Source organism: Rana temporaria, chromosome 4, assembly GCF_905171775.1.
Source record: "Rana temporaria chromosome 4, aRanTem1.1, whole genome shotgun sequence".
Taxonomy (NCBI): Eukaryota; Metazoa; Chordata; class Amphibia; order Anura; family Ranidae; genus Rana; species Rana temporaria.
In genome coordinates, this window is record NC_053492.1 from 258,603,799 (window position 1) to 258,624,354 (window position 20,556).

The following is a 20,556-nucleotide window of genomic DNA, read 5'->3' on the forward strand; positions in this document are numbered from 1 at the left end:
TCATGCACATCCGAATAAGGCCTAAATACGTAAGGTTTCCATTAAGCAAGTAATACATATGCTTTCTTACGCAGCAATTTAAATTTCACTTATTACAAAAATGTTACACGTGCCTAATGATTTAACTTGCCTTGTAACAAAACATTTCAAAACTTCATCATGATTGCATACAAATTCAATGAACCGAGGGGACGTCAATCTGAAAGTAGTTAAAAAAAATAAAATATGTATTAGATTTAAAGACAATCTGGTCAACTATGTATAGTAGACAAAGAGGCACACCAGGTACACAACTGAATTTAAAAAGGCATTTTCAACACCACGCTGCAAATGCCAGAAACGATGAGTAAGTGCAACAACCTAGAGCAACCAATATATTTCAGTGTATGAAGCCAGACCAGCAAATGGTAGTTTCATTGTAAAAATTCCATTGGCTGTAATGATTTACTAGACTTTCTGCTTTATTGAATAAAGATGAAGGTGTGTAAATCTTGTTCAGGGTGGGTTCTGCAGTATCCAGCCAGCTCCAACCTAAAAATATATACAGCCTTACACTGTGCAAAATGCAATAAACCCCCCCCCCCCCCCCTAGAACACATATCTCAGTTAAATATAGTCACTTGCTTAGACACTTTCAGATTGGGTTACGTAAAGTGTTACTAAACCCAGTAATTTGAAAATAGTGCATCCACAGCTGATAAATCTTTTTACATTAAAATATTGCCACTATATACCTTTTTGGATGACCTGTATACCACAGGTTACATGATAAACTGCACAGTTTCTCCAGGTATGAGATTTGCACTACAGCCTGTATACATGCCCACAGGTGTGATGTCAATATCATGTGACTTGACTAGCTCTCAGAACAAGTAAATGTTCTCTCCAGCATAACAGACATAACTGAGCATGTGCAGGTCGGTTACCTTGCCTGTGTTAGCTGGCTTTCCACAGACAGACAGTGCAGGAGGGGGAGGATCTGTGCATACAGGATCAAACAGCCTTTTTACACAATTCAGAGGATTAACCCCTTAAGTGCTACAGTGAGTATAACAAGCATGCTATGCTGCATATACAGACTGATTTTACTGTTGTAGGTTTAGTAACACTTTAACTTTGCATTACCTCAATAAGTGTATTATTGTATTTGACTGGCCATTCAAATTAAATTTCTTGTTGCCATCAGAACTTTTCACTCCCCATATGTTTTACATGACTGATATTTAAAGCAGGAGTTCACCCCCAAATCAACTTTCGGACATTAGTTCCAGCATACTGTTAACATCTGCAGTATGCTGGGGTTTTTTTTTTTTTTTTCCACTACTTATCGTTTTATGAGCCCTTGTTATCCGGCTCCGAGCGGGGAATCCTGCGGGGAGTAGGCGTTCCTAAGCGAAGAGGAGTTGATCGACGGGCTGCTAAAGCGCATCACGGCTTCCGAAAATACCCAAAGTGACACTCAGGTGTTTACGGCGCCTGCACCTGCCGTGTAGAGCTGACTGCGCAGGCGCCGTAAACACCCGAGTCACTTCGGGTATTTTCGGAAGCCGTGACGCGCTTTAGCCGACCGTCAATAAACTCCTCTTCGCTTAGGAACGCCCATACCCGAAAGCGATCCCCGCTCGGAGCCGGATAACAAAAAAAGCGGAAAAAAAACACAGCATACTGCAGATGTTAGCAGTATGCTGGAACTAATGTCAGAAAGTTGATTTGGGGGTGAACTCCCGCTTTAAAGAAATGTAAAAAGGTGCCAACACTAACAGTTACCTGTACCCCCTTGCACAGATGAGCAGGCAACCTAGTCATGAAGTTACAACATATGTTGGCCAGGTAACATTTAGGTTCTCTTCAGAGCTGGCAGTCGTCGTAGCACTGTTTATACTGTATGTGACCTATTCTCCATGGGCCATTAAAGGAAGGTCTTCAAAGCTTGCAAGTAGACCGATATTGCATTAGGGACAATGAAGCAGAGATGGTAAGATTTAGTTGTTTAAATTAGATGTAAAACCTCACCTTGTAACACAACCATTCAGTTTAAAATATAAATGAAAAGGCAAAACATTTGTGTATAGATCTAAAAAAAAAAGGGGGAAGTGTTTATAATTGATTTTTTTTTTTTTATATAAAAGTGACCACATTCTGTTATCAGCTGCATAAAAGCTGGGGGAAGAGAAACAGCAGCACCCTGAACTTCCCAGCGAAAGCTGTTTGGTGTTAGAAGTCTGATCATTGGAGAGCAGGCCAAGTTCCCAGCACAGCTGGAGAATTGACCACGATGTGCTCTCCTGCTTAGCGCTGTCAGTTTTTATTAGAAAAGCAGAAGGAGGACTCACAGGAACACCAGTGATTTCACATAAAAAGGAAGCAATACAAAAAACAGGATACTTTTTCACATAAGTACATGGTACAGCAAGCACATATTAGCAATATGAAATGTTGGCATTACATACCCTTTAAAAAAAAAAAAAAAACATAGTTCTTAGGCCGGCTTCACATAAGTGTGGCCCCGGTATTCCCAGCATGGGGTCCAGTGCATCCCTGTTCACCGGTTTTAGGTGCAAATCAGGTCCCAATTTTTGCATGAATTCGCACCTGAACCGGACCCAAAGACACACAGGATCCTTTTGGAATGCAGACTGTGGCCGCCCCAGGTCTGTATGAACCAGTTACATCGCAAGTCGGGCACACTTGCATGTGTGAAACATCCACCTGTTAACTTTAAAAACTTTAAAACGTGTGCATGGAGGACCTTTTTGTAGCCTTACAAATCTGGGAAACAGATGTTTGATGCTGGAAGACCCAAGAAACTCCCACAGACCTAGTGGAATGAACCTTAACAGGAAAAGGGAGCAACGTTATCCTGTAGGGAATAGGCTTAAATGATAACCTGACAAACCCACCTAGCGATGGTGGAAGGAGAAGAAGGCTGTCCCCTGTGAGTGCCTTCAGGAATAATAAAGAATCCAAAAATCTAAGGGAGGCCAAGCTGACAGGTAAACTCGTACAAAATGAACCACATCCAAGCCATAAAGAGAGACAGCTAGGGTGCGTAGGAGCCGTACAGAAAAATGGCAGTGAAGGAGAAAACCAAATACAATAAGCCCCTCAAGACCTGGGGTTGAACAGTCAGGCTGTCAAAACAAGTGACTGAGAAGCAAGATGGTAAAGCGGGCCTTGAGACAGAAGGTCAATATGATCTGGAAGAGGCCAAGGGAGATCTGTGTGCTTAAAAAAAAAAGCTAGAGTTTGGCTTCAGTTTGTTAGTGCATCTAACACTCCCCCCTATCAGACTGACAAGTCTGACATCCAAAGAGGTCTCTCTTGCTCCTTCATCCAAATTTTAGGCACCATAATACAGAAGTGTGTTACTGGTCAGATTAGATTACCACACGAAAAAGGTAAACGCCATCCAAATCCTTTAATACCACACTCTCCCCAGACTGACAATGCTGGTGTTCAAAAGGTGTCTGCTTTACTACTTCACCCGGAATGCAGACACCCTAAGACAGGAAGTGTGTTACTGGCTGGATCACCAGGTGAGATGAGGGAAAACAAGCCTAAAAAAGAAAACCAATGTGGCGATCACATCCAATGATTAGCAAGCTGTAATATATAAAATGTTTGGGTTTAATACCACTTTAATTTGTGTATTGTATTGCAGCTTTAAAGTATGTTTCCCCAACATTTCATATTCCTAATATGTGCATGCTGTACCATGTACTCATATGAAAAAGTATCCTGTTCTCTTAGTATTGCTTCCTTGTGAAATACCTGATGTTCCTGCAAGTCCCCCTGCTTTCACTTTTCAAAGAGACCATGCTAGGCATGAGAGCACATCTATCCCTGCATGGTCAGTTTTCTTATTTGCATTCTACATCCAAGCACCGCCTGCCTTTTAAAAGGGTATTTAAAAACTATTTTTTAGCTTTATACACATACATTTTGCCTTGCATTTCAATTTCGAACAGAATGGGCTGTTTTACACGGTAAAGCTTCATGTACACTAGCAGATCCTAAACTTGAGTTTAGGAGCTTCTTTTTTTTTTTGCCATAGCACCTAAACTACTCCATAAAAGGCTATGTGCCAATGTACACATAGGCTTTTAGCAGTGTTTAGGAGCTGCTTCGGTTAGATTAGGTGAGGTTCAACCTCCCTCTCCTTAAGAATCGCATTCAGGAGAGTAACATTTTGACCACTGGCCGCAGGAAAACAAAAAAGTGTAGGCAGCGCGTACATTAAGACTCTCAGGCTTCGTACACACGACCGTTTTCCTCGACAGAATCCATCAAGAAACTTGGTGGGAGAGCTTTTTTGCAGAGGAAAACGGTCGTGTGTATGTTTTTCATCAAGAAAACTGTTGAGGAACTCGATGAGAAAAAGAGAACAAGTTCTCTTTTTTCGCGTCGGGAGTCTAAATTTCCTCGTCGGACTGGTTTTCGACGAGAAACACGTTCACATGTATGCATAGAAACCCGCACATGCTCAGAAGGGTGGCACCAGTGGAATCAATCTTCCCCTTTATAGTGCCGTCGTACGTGTTTTACGTCACCGCGTTTGAGAACGACAAGATTTTGTCTTGACAGTGTGTACGCAAAGAAAGCTTGTCAAGTTTCTCGACAAGCCTAACAAGGAACTCGTCGAGGAAAATGATGTTTCATTTACGACGAGTTCCTCGGTCGTGTGTACGAGGCCTAAGGCTGCATTCACACCTGGGCACTTTGAATTGTGGGCAGAGTCACAGCGATTCTGCCTGTGATTTCAAAACCCCCAGGTGTGAATGAAACTGCACAAAGCACATTTCAGATGCCATTCATTTGAATGGCACCTAAAAACGCTGTGCGGTTCTGCCTCGCTTGCCATGCAAATAAATTGCACTGCAATCATGGCAAACCACATGAAGCATGTCACCTAAAAGAAGGTCCTGAGCTTTTTTGGGCGACAAGCTTCATGCGATGTGGTTTTCCATAATAGCATTGCAATTTATCATAGAACAATTGTGGCAGAACTGCACTGCATTTTTAGATGTCATTCAAATGAATGGCAATTGAAATGTATGATTTGTCATTCACACCTGGGCGTTTTGAAAATCGTGGGCAGAATCACGGAAAACCTGCCCGCAATTTAAGATGCCCAAATGTGAATACAGCCAAAGGCGGCAAGAGTTTACTTATTGTGTACTTTAGTTATCTGAAAAGAAGAAAAAGAAAAAAGAAGGGGGGGCAGAAGTGTGGAAGAGAGATCTGTGGCATTGGATAAACATACAAGCTTTCCCTTATCTGACCGATTTCACTTAGTAATAGATCATTGGTGAGACAAAATGATCTACAATTTATTGGCTCACCAGTTACATTCAGAAGCAACAAGTTGAAACTATATTACATGACTTTTCCTCGACTCAAAATGCTAGTAACGGTTTGCAAACAATTTCAACATATGCATACTGAAAATGCTGTCCATTGAGTTTAACAGCTAGATGTTACAGTAATATTTTTACAAATAATACAGACATGCGTGTTAAGTTAAATTTACAATAAAAAAGAAGATTTTTAATAAATGTTTTAACATCCAAGCAAACTTTATACTCGATGCAGATGAATGGAAAATACTTACCCGGGAGGCATCTGGCAGGAACAGCACATATAGAAAGCTTGAATGACAGCACTGAGCCTATTTGCTGTCATTGAGATAACGTCCTGACCATCTGCAACAGCTTCCTGTTCACAGCTCGCAAAGTGTCCTGTGCTTGGTGATACTGAAAGATGCTCTGGGCTCCCGTCTTCTCCAAAGTCTGACTGATGAGCTATAGAAATATCGTGTTGATTCACTGGCTTTTGTTTCAGCAAAAGGCTGGCAATATTGGTGGATGTCATCTTGCTTTTAGTCAGTTCAGCAGCTATAAGCACTAACCATTCATCTAAAGAATGCCAAAGTAATTCTAAGGGCTGAAAAAAAAAAAAAAAAATAGTAAAAAAAATAAACAGTTCATAGCAGTTGATAATATTTCAGGAAAAATAAGTCATTTGTGAACAGGTTTTTACTAAAAAGAACAAGAGAAAGTAGATACAGAATAGAATTGCAGTAATGGTAAAGTGGGTGAAAAATGTTATTAACCGAATGTCATTTAGTTTGCTAAAGCAGCACTGTGCATCATTTATAAATAAATAATAAAATGAAAAAAGCTGCAGACAGACTCTGTGCTTCACTGCCAGTCTGAATCAAATACCATTATTGTGTATTCTTAAGCCAGTCAGCAGGATTTTTTTTAAATTTTTAAGACCCGATGGAATCGTGTGTAATGGTCTTTACATTTATATCTGAACATTCAGTCCCCAGTGAGGTGCTTCAATCTTAGGTTCAAACTGCACCTGTAAAATGGTATCCAATGGTTTAAAGCACGCAACCCTCTGCTATGTTGATAACCCTTTCTAGCGTAAAGATACCACTACTAACACATAAGTGAGGTGAAGGAAGCCTAGCTAAGATTTTTGCAGAGATATGGATATGAAAGAGCAGTGGCTTATATTTTAGGAACCACTATCATATCGTGCCAATTCTGGCACTCCGCTCCTGCATGTAAAAATCATAAATTTTATTATACAGTTGGGCTCAAACTTTAAACACCCTGGCAGAAATTAAGATTTCTTGGCCATTTTTCAGACAATATGAATGATAAACACAAAAACTTTTCTTTCACTCATGGTTAGTGTTTGGCTGAAGCCATTTATTATCAAATCAACTGTGTTTACTCTTTTTAAGTCATAATGGCAACAGAAACTACCCAAATGACCCTGATCAAAAGTTTACATACCCCAGTTGGGAGTTCACCCAAAAACTTACATTTTTAACATTAGATTGATGCTCATTTTATCAAGGGAAATCGGGTGTTTTTTAAATCGAAGCAGTACTTACCGTTTTAGAGAGCGATCTTCTCCGCCGCTTCCGGGTATAGGCTGCGGGACTGGGCGTTCCTATTTGATTGACAGGCTTCCGACGGTCGCATACATCGCGTCACGATTTTACGAAAGTAGCCGAACGTCGGTGCGCAGGCGCCGTATAGAGCCGCACCGACGTTCGGCTTCTTTCGGCTACTCGTGACGCGATGTGTGCGACCGTCGGAAGCCTGTCAGAAGCCTGTCAATCAAAAAGGAACGCCCAGTCCCGAAGACCATACCCGGAAGCGGCGGAGAAGATCTAACTCTAAAACGGTAAGTACTGCTTCGATTTTAAAAAAAACACCCGATTCCCCTTGACAAAATGAGCATCAATCTAATGTTAAAAAAAAAACTCCCACTTTAATACTGTTCATTGCCCCCTTTAACATCAATGACAGCTTGAAGTCTTTTGCGGTATTTGTGGATGAGGCTCTTTATCTTATCAGATGGTAAAGCTGCCTGTTGCTCTTGGCAAAAAAGCCTCCAGTTCCTGTAAATTCTTGGGCTGTCTTGCATGAACTGCACATTTGAGATCTCCCCAGAGGGACTTAATGATATTGAGGTCAGGAGACTGAGATGACCACTCCAGAACCTTCACTTTATTCTGCTGAAGCCAATGACAGGTGGACTTGGACTTGTGTTTTGGATCAAGCACGTCCCACGTGCAGCTTCCTGGCTGATTAATGTAAATGTTCCTCCAGTATTTTTTGATAACATACTGCATTCATCTTGCCATCAATTTTGACCAAATTTCCTGTGCCCTTGTAGCTCACACATCCCCAAAACATCAGCGACCCACCTACGTGTTTCACAGTAGGAATGGTGTACCTTTCATCATAGGCCTTGTTGACTCCTCTCCAAATGTAGCGTTTACGATTATGGCCAAAAAGCTAAATTTTGGTCTCATCACTCCAAATGACTCTGTGCCAGAAGGTTTGAGGCTTGTCTCTGTGCTGTTTAGCATATTATAAGCAGGATATTTTGTGGCATTTGCATAGTAATGGCTTTCTTCTAGCGACGCGACCATGCAGCCCATCTTTCTCCAAGTGCCTCCTTATTGTGCATCTTGAAGAAGCCACACCACATGTTTTCAGAGAGTCCTGTATTTCACATGATGTTTTGTGTGGGTTTTTATTTGCATTCCGAACAATTTTCCTGGCAGGTGTGGCTGAAATTTTAGTTGGTCTACCTGACCGTGGTTTGGTCACAACAGAACCCCTCATTTTCCACTTCTTGATTAGAGTTTGAACACTTCTGATTAGCATTCTCAATTCCTTGGATATCTTTTTATATCCCTTTCCTGATTTATACAGTTCAACTACCTTTTCCCGCAGATCCTTTAACAATTCTTTTGCTTTCCCCATGACTCAAAATCCAGAAACCTCAGTGCAGCACTGGATGAAAGATACTTGGGTCTGTCAGGAGTCCAGAAACGCATTGACCTATTATACACACACACACACACACACACACACACACACATTACAAGAAAACAGATCACAGGTAAGGATGGTTACCTGCAATAGCCATTCAAACCCTTTGTGTCAACTTGTGTGCATGTTATCCGGCCAAAATCACCAGGGTATGTAAACTTTTGATCAGGGCCATTTGGGTCATTTCTGTTGTCATTATGATTTAAAAAGAGTAAACACAGTTGATTGATAATAAATGGCTTCAGACAAACACTAATCATGAGTGAAAGAAAAGTTTTTGTGTTATCATTTGTATTCTCTTAACCACTTCAGCCCCGGGCCATTTTGCTGGTCAATGACTGGGCCACTTTCTGCGATTCAGCACTGCGTCGCTTTAACTGACAATTTAACTGACATAATCGCAATAAGCGTTTATTGATTGGTTTGCGCAAAAGTTATAGCATCTACAAAATAGGGGAGTTTTATGGCATTTTTATTAATATATATATATATTTTTTTTTTACTAGTAATGGCAGCGATCAGTGATTTTTATCGGTACTGCGACCTTATGGCGGACACGTTGGACACTTTTGACACATTTTTGGGACCATTGGCATTTTTATAGCAATCAGTGCTATAAAAATGCATTGGTTACTGTAATAATGTCACTGGCAGGGAAGGGGCTAACACTAGGGGGCGAGGAAGGGGTTAATTAGGGGGTTAATTAGGGAACACTAGGTGTGTTCTAACTGAAGGGGGGATGGGACTGACTAGGGTAAACGAACAGTAATTTCTCCCCCTGACACGACCGGGAGCTGTGTGTTTACACACACAGCTCCCGGTTCATGCTCTGTAACGAGCGATCGCGGGTGATCACGCGCGCGGCACCAGGGGCAAAATGCAAAATCACGTAATATTACTTGATTTTGCACAGCCGAGCCGACCCGCCACCGTAAAACTGCGGCGGCTGGTCGGCAAGCGGTTAAAACCGGCCAAGATATTATAATTTCTGCCAGGGTGTAAACTTATGAGCACAACTGTGTATAAAATATTTATATATTACAAACGTGTTTTAAAAAATAAAGTTTCAGGAATACAAAACACACACCAACGTTAATGTGAAAGATGATGTTACGCCGACTAGATAGATACCCAACATGTCATGCTTTACAATTGCGCACACTCATGGAATGGCGCAAAACTTTGGTACTTAAAAATCTCTATAGGCAATGCTTTACGCTTTAAACATTTTTACAGGTCACATGTTTAGAGTTAGAGGAAATCTTGGACCAGAAGTGTTGTTCTTGCCCCGACGTTTGCGGAGATACCCCACGTGTGGATTCAACGCCTTTTACATATATGTGGGCGTGACAAACGTGCATGTGTTCGCTTCTGCATGCAGGGACAGGGGGGTGCTTTTTCTTTATGGTTTAATTTCATTTTTGTATTTTTATACTTTCCCTTTAAATTTTGTATTTTTTATTTTTTTATCACTTTTATTCCCATTACATGGAATGTAAACCTATTACCCACTTTTAATCCTATTACAAGGTAGTGCGCGACAGGTTCTCTTTATGGAGAGATGTGGGGTCAAAAAAAGTAAAAAATTGGATCTCAGTTTTTCTGCAGGGTTTACAACTGCCAAGCCGGATGTGATGTCATAACGTCACGCCCAGGCCTCAGTCATAGAGACTGGCGGGGACCATCTGGTCCTCGGTATTCTCTATGGCGAACTTCCACCACCGGTGGATTCATTCACCGATTGCATGTTAGAGCCCCTCCTGCAACAACAATCTGTGCAGGGAATCGGTGTGTGTGTGTATATATATATATATATATATATATATATATATATATATATATATATATATATATATATATATATATATATATATATATATATATATATATATATACACACACACACACATACACATACATACACATATACACACGCACACACACACACACACACACACACACAAAACACAGAAAAAATATGTAAACCCACTTGGCAGTAACCATGTGAAACCTGAAGGATCAATTGGTCTACATATAAATGCAATAAATATAATGTCGCTCATAAAACATTTTTGTTAAAGTGCTGTGCAAGCAAAGCAAAAGGAGGTACTAACCCATGCATTTCTGAAGGAAAGAGATAAGCATTTCCCAGATCAATTTGCTATAAGATTCAGATACCAGTAGAAATAAAATAAAGTTTTTGTACTTCCCCTTTCTTGAAGCCCTTTGAAGGACACAAAGTCCTATATCTTTGGGTTATATTGCTGCCTACAGGAAGCTTGGAGAGCCGACCTACCATCTTGTCTCAGTTTTGTAGCAAAGCAGTAACAAGAGCATGATCATAAACCCAGAGGGGTGGGAAATAATTCTCACAATAGTCCATCTAAGGGGTGGGCAACACCGCAAAAAAATTAAACATTTTTTTTTTTACCTGCAGCTCAGAGTCATCTGCAATCTGTCACTTCTGACAACTTGATACTTTGGAATCTGGGGAGGCAGACCCACCCACACAGCAAGTGATTGACAGCCTCAGTTTTGCATGTTTACCTAAGAGACTGTGTAGAGCATGGGTCTTCAAACTATGGCCCTCCAGTTGTTCAGGAACTACAACTCACATCATGCCTAGTCATGTCTATGAATGTCAGAGTTTTACAATGCCTCGTGGGAGGTGTAGTTCCGCAACAGCTGGAGGGCCGTAGTTTGAGGATCCCTGGTGTAGAGGGTGGGTGTGTGTCTACTACCGTCACACAGATCTCAAATTACACTCAGCTCTATAGTCATGCTTAGCCGTGTGTTAAATCAGATCCCCCCTCCAACCTTGGGATCTCAGAAGTTCTGTCTGCATTCTGTACTTTAAAGCTCTCTAGGGGAGACAAGGATGAAGAGAAACAGGCACAACTTAAGTAGGAGGATTCCCCCCCCCCCCATCTTGGTGTATCACAACCACTTTGAAGTGAAACTTCAGTCATTTTTCTCATCTTTCCATTCATTATAAAAGGTAACCAGATATTTAAAATGAAATCCGGGGACATTTTTTTTTTATTGGCAAATGGCACAGGGCTGCTGGGCACAGGACTACATAATATACAGAGCGCTGGATTCAGGACTACCCAATACACAGAGCACTGGGCACAGGACTACCTAATACAGAGTGCTGGGCAGAGAATTGCATAATACACAGGAGGATGTTAGGCATTGAGTGCAGGGTTCAGCGGTTTACTATGCACAAAGGGCACTTCTGCCCCCACATCATAGCTCACCTCTGCACCCTTCTCTTGCAGATTATCCCTGCAGCCCTTCCCCCACAACAGCTAAACTCTCCATCTCTCAATGCAGCTGCATCAGCTCCGACCCCTGCTCCCCCACATGTGTACAAATAGACCCCCCACCACCAGGACTCAGCCCTCCACACAGTAAAATTTTTGTCTCTGCCTCTCCCCCACTGAACAGCAGCAGGAGCGGCAGCGAGATCGTCCAGCAGGGGGTCTCGACATCAAAGCCACCAGGATGTTTTTCAGTCAGCATGGGATGCCCTGTCTACGTTAATCTGGCCCTGAATCCGGGGACAAAACAGGAGACAGAATTGGTCTGGGGACAGTGTCCTCAGTCCGGGGACTGTCCCTGGAAACCGGGGACATTTGGTCACCCTAATCTATTAAATCTTCTGCCCTTGTGGTTTTAACTTTGGATAGTAAAACATTTTTTTCTGACAGTAAATACCTTATACAGCCCACTTCATTTTTCTTGTCCGGTCATTAGCCTAGACATATGAAATCATGCACAGCCCCAAACTCTTGTGAGAGTTTGAAAAGAAGGAAGGGGTATTAGTCATAAGAGGGCCAATGAGAGCTGCAGAGCTGGCGGTGTACCTCTGTGTGTATGTAAATCCAGGAAGTGAACAGACAGCAGCTTCAGCTGTCCAGTTAAAACGGTTGCAGCCAGACTCAGTGGAGGGAGATTTCTGCAGCATATTTGTCAAGTACAGAATCACAGTATATATAAAATATGCAAAGTTGTTGGAGGGAAACTTCAGAATGCCAAATATGTTTTTATTACAAATTATGTGAACAGGCTGCAGTTCCTCTAATTCTTAAAAACCTGGCGCTGTTCATAGTTTACCTAGAGTGGGTTTTCCCCCTCCTCAAACCTTAAGCTTCACTCTATGGCTTTATTCAGACTTAAAACCTGTCCAATGCACTAAAACGCATACGAAAGCTGTGTGAAAAAAAAAACTGGTGGTGCTGCGCAAAACTTACAGCTATATCAAAGTGCTTTAAAAATAGGATCGATGTTGAATAGCTTCCTCATCAGCTTGTTTTACAGAAGGTTATTTTTTAATATGTCTGTGAAGGTTCTCACTTATCCAGGACGTATGTTAGTACAGCTAATAGTCACATTTAACTGGACTTCTTCTGTAATGCTGAAGACAATTTGCCACACACTCAAGTTAATTAGAACGCAGGAAGCTGCTTGAAAAAAAAAAAAAAAGGAAGGAGTGTGGTAAAACATCTTCAACATCACAGAACAAGTCCAGCTGAATGTGACTACCGTAACTGCTACTAGCAATTATTTTCCGTTTTTGTTGCATGTTGGTTTCCAACAAGTTACCAAACGGGTCATTAACTGAAAATTAAACAGGGATGGAGGAGAACAGGATAGGTCAATCAGTGAGATAACCCTTAAAATTGCAATCAGAAAATATAGAACAAAAAGAGCTACAGCTAAATTATCACGTTTCAACACATAATTTAGACAGCTTGTTTTACACCCAGAATGTATAAAAATAGTCCTTGCATATTATTCAACTAAACTGACATGCCAAGCATTCCTCTTGTAAAAAGGTAGGTACTATATAAGCATGGAGAGTTCTTTGAAAAATATTGGTTCAACAACGTTGACCTCCAGCTTATCCTAGCATTTATTTAGAAGTAGGCCATAAAAAAATATATGTAATCCTAACAACCAGCTGGCTAATTCTTGCACCAATACAGGCAAGTTGTACTAAAACAAGTGTATTTTTAATAATGAAAAAAATGTAAAATGAGATTACCGGTACTTCATCAACTAAAATTTAACACAGATACAAAATTTGCATCAGCCCTAAAATATGACCGCCTTCTAAAACCCTAGTTTCTGGGTAGCCATGCTAATCCTCAGGATCCATTTGTTTCTAACGTCCTTGCAAAAAGCAGAGGCTACCAGCCAAATGCCAGCAGCAGACACTGAACAGTGGAGGAGTCCTGCTGTCAGAATACAATAGCGCAATGGGAGGTGTCCTCTATCCACCTTGTGTGTGTGGATGGGGGGATCCATTCATTCCTTTTCGATCAGCCTACTGGCTATTCACAAAAAATTTGCAATCAATGCCAACCTAAGGATGCTTCTCTACCACCCAAGGGTGTCAGGGATACTTCCGAATGGTAAATGCAGTCTGTCGGGAATGGTTATCCTACAGAACTAATGCTGTTAATACCTGTACTTGGTGGTCTATTTTGTAGGGAAACACTGGGGTTGATTTACTAAAGGCAAATAGACTGTGCACTTTGAAAGTGAAGCTGCTCTAGAGCAGGGGTCTCCAAACATTTTAAACAAAGGGCCGGTTTATTGTCCTTCAGACCTTAGAAGGGCTGGATTGTGGCCAGCAGGATTAGAAATGGTCTTGGCATCAGTGGGAGTAAACATCACCACATTTGGTATTGGGGGGGAGGAATAGTGCCCCATTGTTGGTATCCTAGGGAAGAATAGAGCCCTCATTATTTGTGACGGTGGGAGAAATGGTGCTCCATTTTTGGTGTCAGATGGCATAGTGTCTTGCATCAGTAGGAGGAATAGTGCCCCAAGGGCCGGGTAAAGGCAAGCAAAGGGCCACATCCGGCCCTCGGGTCGCAGTTTGGAGACCATTGCTCTAGAGATTAGTAAATGAGGGTAAACTCATCTGACTTCTATCATTCAATCATGTGCAAGCAAAAATGCTGTTTTTGTTTCCTTGCATGGGATTGGGCATTTCTTTGTAAACCCTAAATGGAGGACTCCTACAGTGTATAAGTTACCATCACATACTGTGCCTCCTGCCCTGAATGGAGTGTAAATCACAGTATATACATTCTCATAGAACAGAAATCAAACACAAAAAAAAAAAAGTGCTACCAAGTCCCATTTATGAAAAGTTGCAAGGACGGATCGATGCGGAATACAAATACAGGGGGGATCCTTGCATCTGATAAGAATCACCATCTGGTTTTAAGAAGAACCAATGAATGTTACAATTTTTAAAATGAGAATTTAGCTGGTACATATTTTTGCTACTTCTTTATTAATAGATCAGTTACTACACTATGCTGAAAGATACCGTGCTGTAGCGAGCACTTTGGCTAAAAAGGTTTTTGCATGGTGAATGTGTCAATACAAAAAGCCAGAGCCTGCACTTACACTGCTCCTAATACTTTTCATCTGTTCCTGACACTGAGAAAATGGGCAAGACTGTTGATATAAAAAAAAAAAAAGCCAGGGCCTGCATTTATAGTGCCTCCTATTTATTTTATTTTTTATCTGCTCCTGAGGCAGAGAAAATTGGATTTTTGGTTTACCTGTAAAAAAAAAAAAGTAAGTACACATCAGTAATACATCATTATCCATTAAGATAGAGTTATGCTGCCACCTTCAGGTGATTGAATCCCTTCCCAGCCAAGCAAGCCATGAGCAACAAAAGAAAAAAGGGGTAGGTTCCATGTTCCTGCGATGTACTTCAAGACAAAAATAACATTTTCTCCATCGTACATCGAAAGACACAGGGAATCTTCATATTCAATACAATAGGGATGTCCCAAAGCACTGAATAGGAGGAGAGGGCAACACAGCAGCAAGCCAGCTGGCCCCAAAAACTAGCCAACACAGGTTAGAACCTCACACAGCTACCTGCAAGATCCTCCTTCCAGAGGTAGTGACCAGAGAGGTCTGAACAATTACCTGGTAAAAGAAAAGGGCCACCATCACCCGAATGAATCACAAACTTGCATTCATTGTAGCACATCCAAACACTGACAGTCACCACCCCCTCTAACGCATTTCACCCAATCAAGGCTTAATCTCTATGATTAAGCCCTGACTGGGTGAAATGCGTTAGTTGAGTGATCTGTCACCATGTTGTGGGCGTGCTATAATAAATGTGGAAGTTTGCTGTAGAGGTGTGAGCATAGATGGCTCAGTTAGCCTTTAAGGTTGGAGTGGGTGAGGTCATGGTTCTTGGCCCCATTTCTTTGGGCAACGAGTAATATATCTGGATGTAGCCAGTGCCCTGTTTCCATCAAGCAGTCTGAGAACAAAAATAGCTGAAAAAGAGTAAAATGTGCAGAGACTGCACAAACATGGCCATCACCTAACACACTAGCAAAAAACTGAGGCTATGTCTCCTGTGAGGGGGTTACTGCCTTTTTTCCCCCACTGTCCAAGAACATGAAAGTGCCAGCATAACTATTATAATGGACATGAAGATGCCCTGTGACTTTTCTCTATGTAAAAAGTACTTGCTTAAGAAGTAACTTCATTACTTTCAGTGTTACAGACCCAGAACAATCAAGAACCAAAACACAGGCAGATCTGCCAAGCTACATACCTGTTCTGAATCTAGGTTTAAGCCTAAATTCTTAATCACAAAAAGAGTAGCTCAACTTGTGGGGGGAAAAAAAATAGCAAAGAAAGAAAAAAAACATAGCGTGTTCAATTGTGACACAAGTCATATTGTAGGTGAATGTTATTAAACTTGACCTTTCCTCTTTAATCTGTAGCCACTGTAATTTTCTATGAATGCAATATGGCTACATAGAGTTGTTCTGTACACAAAATGTATACTGACCACTCCTCAGAAATATTTCCTGCTTGTGCGTTTGCCTCACCAATTTTCCCAGAAGTCTGCCCAAGATGCAGGTCAGATTTCAGGCATCCCCTGCAACAAAAATTTCATTTTTGGCAAGATACTCCCAATAGGAAATCACATCTAAAGGGATGCAGGCCCAGCAGCTTTCCAAATTAGTGCTCTGCAGCTGCACACCTGACTGATAATTATGAAACCACTCCCATTAGACCCACTTAGCCCAAACACTGATGCATTTCTTCAGAACAAAAAAAAAGGTAGGAATCTGTAACAAAGGTTGTTATCTGTAACAAAGGTTGTAATCCTTGCAATAGATCACCCATGGGTCAGGTATTGTAGAAATATCAATTTTCAAAGTTTTACCTCTATATTCCAGCTACAGACGTTGCACTGGGTATCTAAATATCCATGTGTAGTCCAAAACATGCCAGAAAATGTAACATGGTGATCAGAGTGGTTAGACACATATCGCCCCTCTACCTCTGCACCACAAGTCTGAGAGCAAACAGGTAACAAGGGGTGTGGCTACTACTCAGCTATGCCAGCATAGAGAATTATGGTGGTACAGAAAGAAGCTGCATTCTACTCAAAGAAGCTTTTCCTGAAAGGCATTATAAACCTTCCTACCTGAATCTTGTGTTTTTCACCTGCATAAGATGTGCACTGATCCTGCAGTATCATGTGTTACCCTGTAAGTACATCTTCCCATTTCTTAGTTTGCAGCTTCTGTTTGTGTGGATACAAGAGGCATGGCACTGCAAAGGTTAATGCATGACCCTTGTCTGTAGTCCGAGAACTTCCCACAACTACAGGGTCTTATACTACTGCTGGAGCAGGTGAGAGCTAGCTAAACAGTACTTGGATCTGACACACATACATACACACACACAGCTTACCATGCAGCTGGAAGAGTTTTTTTTTAATTTATTACATTAGCACTCCCAAATTTGTGATGCGACAGAGCAGATGACAAGGCATGCATTGGATGCTGTAAACCAGAGATATGCAATTAGCGGACCTCCAGCTGTTGCAGAACTACAAGTCCCATGAGGCATAGCAAGACTCTGACAGCCACAAGCATGACACCCAGAGGTAGAGGCATGATGGTTTTGTAGTTTTGCAACAGCTGGAGGTCCGCTAATTGCATATCCCTGCTGTAAACCAAAACAAGAAGCTGTCCTATCCATTTGGCAATTAGGGACGTGACCATTTGGGGTATTGGCAAGAGTATTTGTTTGCTCCTACTATATGCTCGTATGCTTATTCTCCAAGTGCAATATTTTAGATTAAACATTTTATACTGGATTACACAATGGTTGTGGTTTCTTTGTTTCTTGGCGGAGAGATTTTTTTTTTGGGGCGTTTTCCGGTATAACCATACACTTCAATTCGAGTGATATTCCCACATATGTACGGACTGCGACTTTCTATTGTGTATTGGACATTTGCAACTACCTTTTTTACTTATTTGAAGGACTGATTCTGTCAATCACTATTTTTGTATTATTTTATAAAAAAAAAAAATGTATTATAATTTCTTGCTAATAACACTATACGTGGAACTTTTATGAATTAATGCATAAGAATATTTAGAATTTGATATTACATTTTTCACTGACTTGCATAGCACTTTATTTTTGCATTTGTATGCAATTTATTGAGTTGCAAATTTTTTTCTAGATAAGGGACACGCTAGCTGTAGCAAATCATGGACATAATGGAATAGATCAGCCATGACACTTCAAACTTTAGCCACAACAAGTGAGCCCATGAGTACAAGGTATGGCAAAACAAACAGCACAGGGAATATAACTACACTACTAAGCTAGTTAAAACAACAAAAACATTTGAAAGTGTACAATACCTTTAGGGCATTTCCAATTTAAAATCTGTTAATCATAGCACAGGACAATAAAGAGAAAAAAAGGTGGGAGACTTCAATTGGATAGCAATACCCAAAAAGGTATACAAAGTGGTTTATGCATACATCTTATGTTGAAATGGCACATTTTATTGTGGTGTTGTATAAAAGTCTAAAAAAATAAAAAATATATGTAACCACTTGTCGCCCCGCCACAGTACATTTACTGAGGCAGGGTGTCAGTTGCAGGCTCAGCGGGGCGTACCAGCGTGTTGCCGAGTACATGCACCCTGGGGTGCACAATGGCGCCATCCCATCGGGCACAGCAAATCGTGGTGATCAGTACTCAGTCGCTGTATTATGTAATCTCTATGATTGGTCATAGATCACAATTAGAATGTCAAACTAAACAGCCATAAATGGCTTCAATTCATGACTGTTTTGCTTAATGTTGTGATTCTGCGATTGGCCCAGAGCTATGACATGGTACCTGGGCCAATCACAGCACCCTGTATCCTATGCGATTAGCTGTAGCCAATCACAAGCGGTCATGAAAGAAAGCCATTCATAAAAGCTAAAACTATTGCTTATAACAGCGATCATCACTTGTAATAAGCAATAATAGTGTTAAAAAAAAATCCTGACCAAACCGCCCCCCAGCCAATTGTAGAACATTGAATTACTCGGATAACAATATGAAAGTAAAAAAATAAAAATAAATAAAATTACAATGGGGTGGTTTTCAGGCGCTTTAGCGCTGGAAACAGCCTCTGTAAAGCGCCAGAAAAGCGCCAGAAAACTGCCTCCCATTCATTCCAGTGTGACTTTTCACACTGGGACAGTGCGCTTGCGAGACGTTAGGACAAGTCCTGCAACCAGTATCTTTGGGGTGGGTTGGGAGCGCTGTATTTAGCGCTCCCAAAACGCCCTGCCCATTGGAATGAATTGGCAGCATTTTCAAAGCGCCCGAGACCATTTTTTTGGGGGTTAAAAGCCCCCCGCTACCAGCCAAAAGGTGGCACAGTGGTGATCAAATACCACCAAAACATTTGTGTGAAAAAAAAATTACAAAGTTGTCCTTTGTGTACAGTGTCGCAATTGCCAGATAAAGTAGCACAGTGCTGAATAGCAAACAATGCCCTGGTCATGAAGGGGGTAAAACCTTCAATAGGTCAAGTGGATAAACCAATTGGGCTGCAAATTTAAAGCTGGGGAAAGGTTATAATAATAATAATAAAGAAATAAAATTAAAGGACAGTGAATCAAATGCTAGTCCGATTGGCCAAGAGGAAAAAAATAAGAGGGAAGTCAATGAACTGAACTAAAAAGTGACATGCATGATATATCCAAACTTACGTCCTGTAGAGAAGGGGTCTGATAAATGATTGCATGCTTTGTCATATTCATCTCTTTTACGTCTATCTTCCTAAAAGCGTCATATACTTTTCTGACCTTGAACACCTGGTTTCTTGGAGTTTTGTTCCCATTGTAGCCCATGTCATTTCCATTACTGGGAGAGGAGGGACCGAGGCGAAAAACATGGCAAAAAATCCGGACAATGCGCAGCAGACTCTTCATCTGAGCTTCATAACTGCTAGAGAGGCTAGAGAAAGAGGAGTGATAGTTTTTCAATAGGAACAAATATATCAAAAATATGTTCACTGCATCATAAAACAGCACAAAACACCCTGAACAACAAAGACGAGTTGGGCTCACATAGAAACACATGGTCATAGAATACATCAGCCGCTCGATCACTACCTGTATTGTATGTGAACAATAGTACTGAATGACTAGGATCAACATCACAAGCAACTGAGTGGGTTGGAATTTCTATTTCCATCTTCCATTCATCTAAGCTGAAAAGCAGCGATAACAAAGACAGAAAGCTGCTTTTCATTGAGTGAGTGAGAAACTTATATAGCGCTTATAGGAGACCACCCAAAATAGAGGATGTTTTTGCAGGTTAATGGATTTATTTGGGGTTCAGACTGCTCGGTTTAGTTGCCATAGAATACTATAGATGTAAGCAAAGGTATCCATGAACATAGGATAAATATATGCAGTGCATAATCATTCACGTGATGTATTCAGTACCAACCCATTTCTAGAAAATCCATCTGAAAGATCACACCACTGAAACCCAGAGAAATACAAGACAGTGGGGTGATTAAAGCCCTCCAGTGACCACCTAACTTTGTAAGCACTCATCTTTTATGCTTAGAAGCATACATGTACTTTCAGATCACCCTTTACTAATGGAGGATTTCAGAGTAGCAATGTCCTACCAGCTTGTTGCGCACACACACACTCCAACTTGCACGCCATATTCACATGCAATGCAAGAAGCAGAGCATAACCATGCCAAATTTAGAAATGTTTCAAACAAAAAAAAGTTATCTTGATAATTTTAATCTTTAAAGCATAAAAGCAACTTTTGATCAGCTTTGAAAAAGAAA

General features: G+C 41.0%; 1 protein-coding gene across 2 annotated transcripts in view; it reads right to left on the reverse strand.

Moving 5' to 3' along the window:
• HACE1 (HECT domain and ankyrin repeat containing E3 ubiquitin protein ligase 1) overlaps positions 1–20,556 on the reverse strand; it is a 161,256-nt gene that overhangs the window by 84,759 nt on the left and 55,941 nt on the right. Inside the window, exons 11-13 of one of the 2 annotated variants that reach the window (XM_040350164.1) lie at positions 19,454–19,700; positions 5,612–5,943; positions 131–199 (exon numbers count right to left, since the gene is read on the reverse strand). In XM_040350164.1, the coding sequence (XP_040206098.1) occupies positions 131–199; positions 5,612–5,943; positions 19,454–19,700 (648 nt within the window). The remainder of the gene's footprint in view (positions 1–130; positions 200–5,611; positions 5,944–19,453; positions 19,701–20,556) is intronic. The other variant, XM_040350165.1, reaches the window with a different exon arrangement.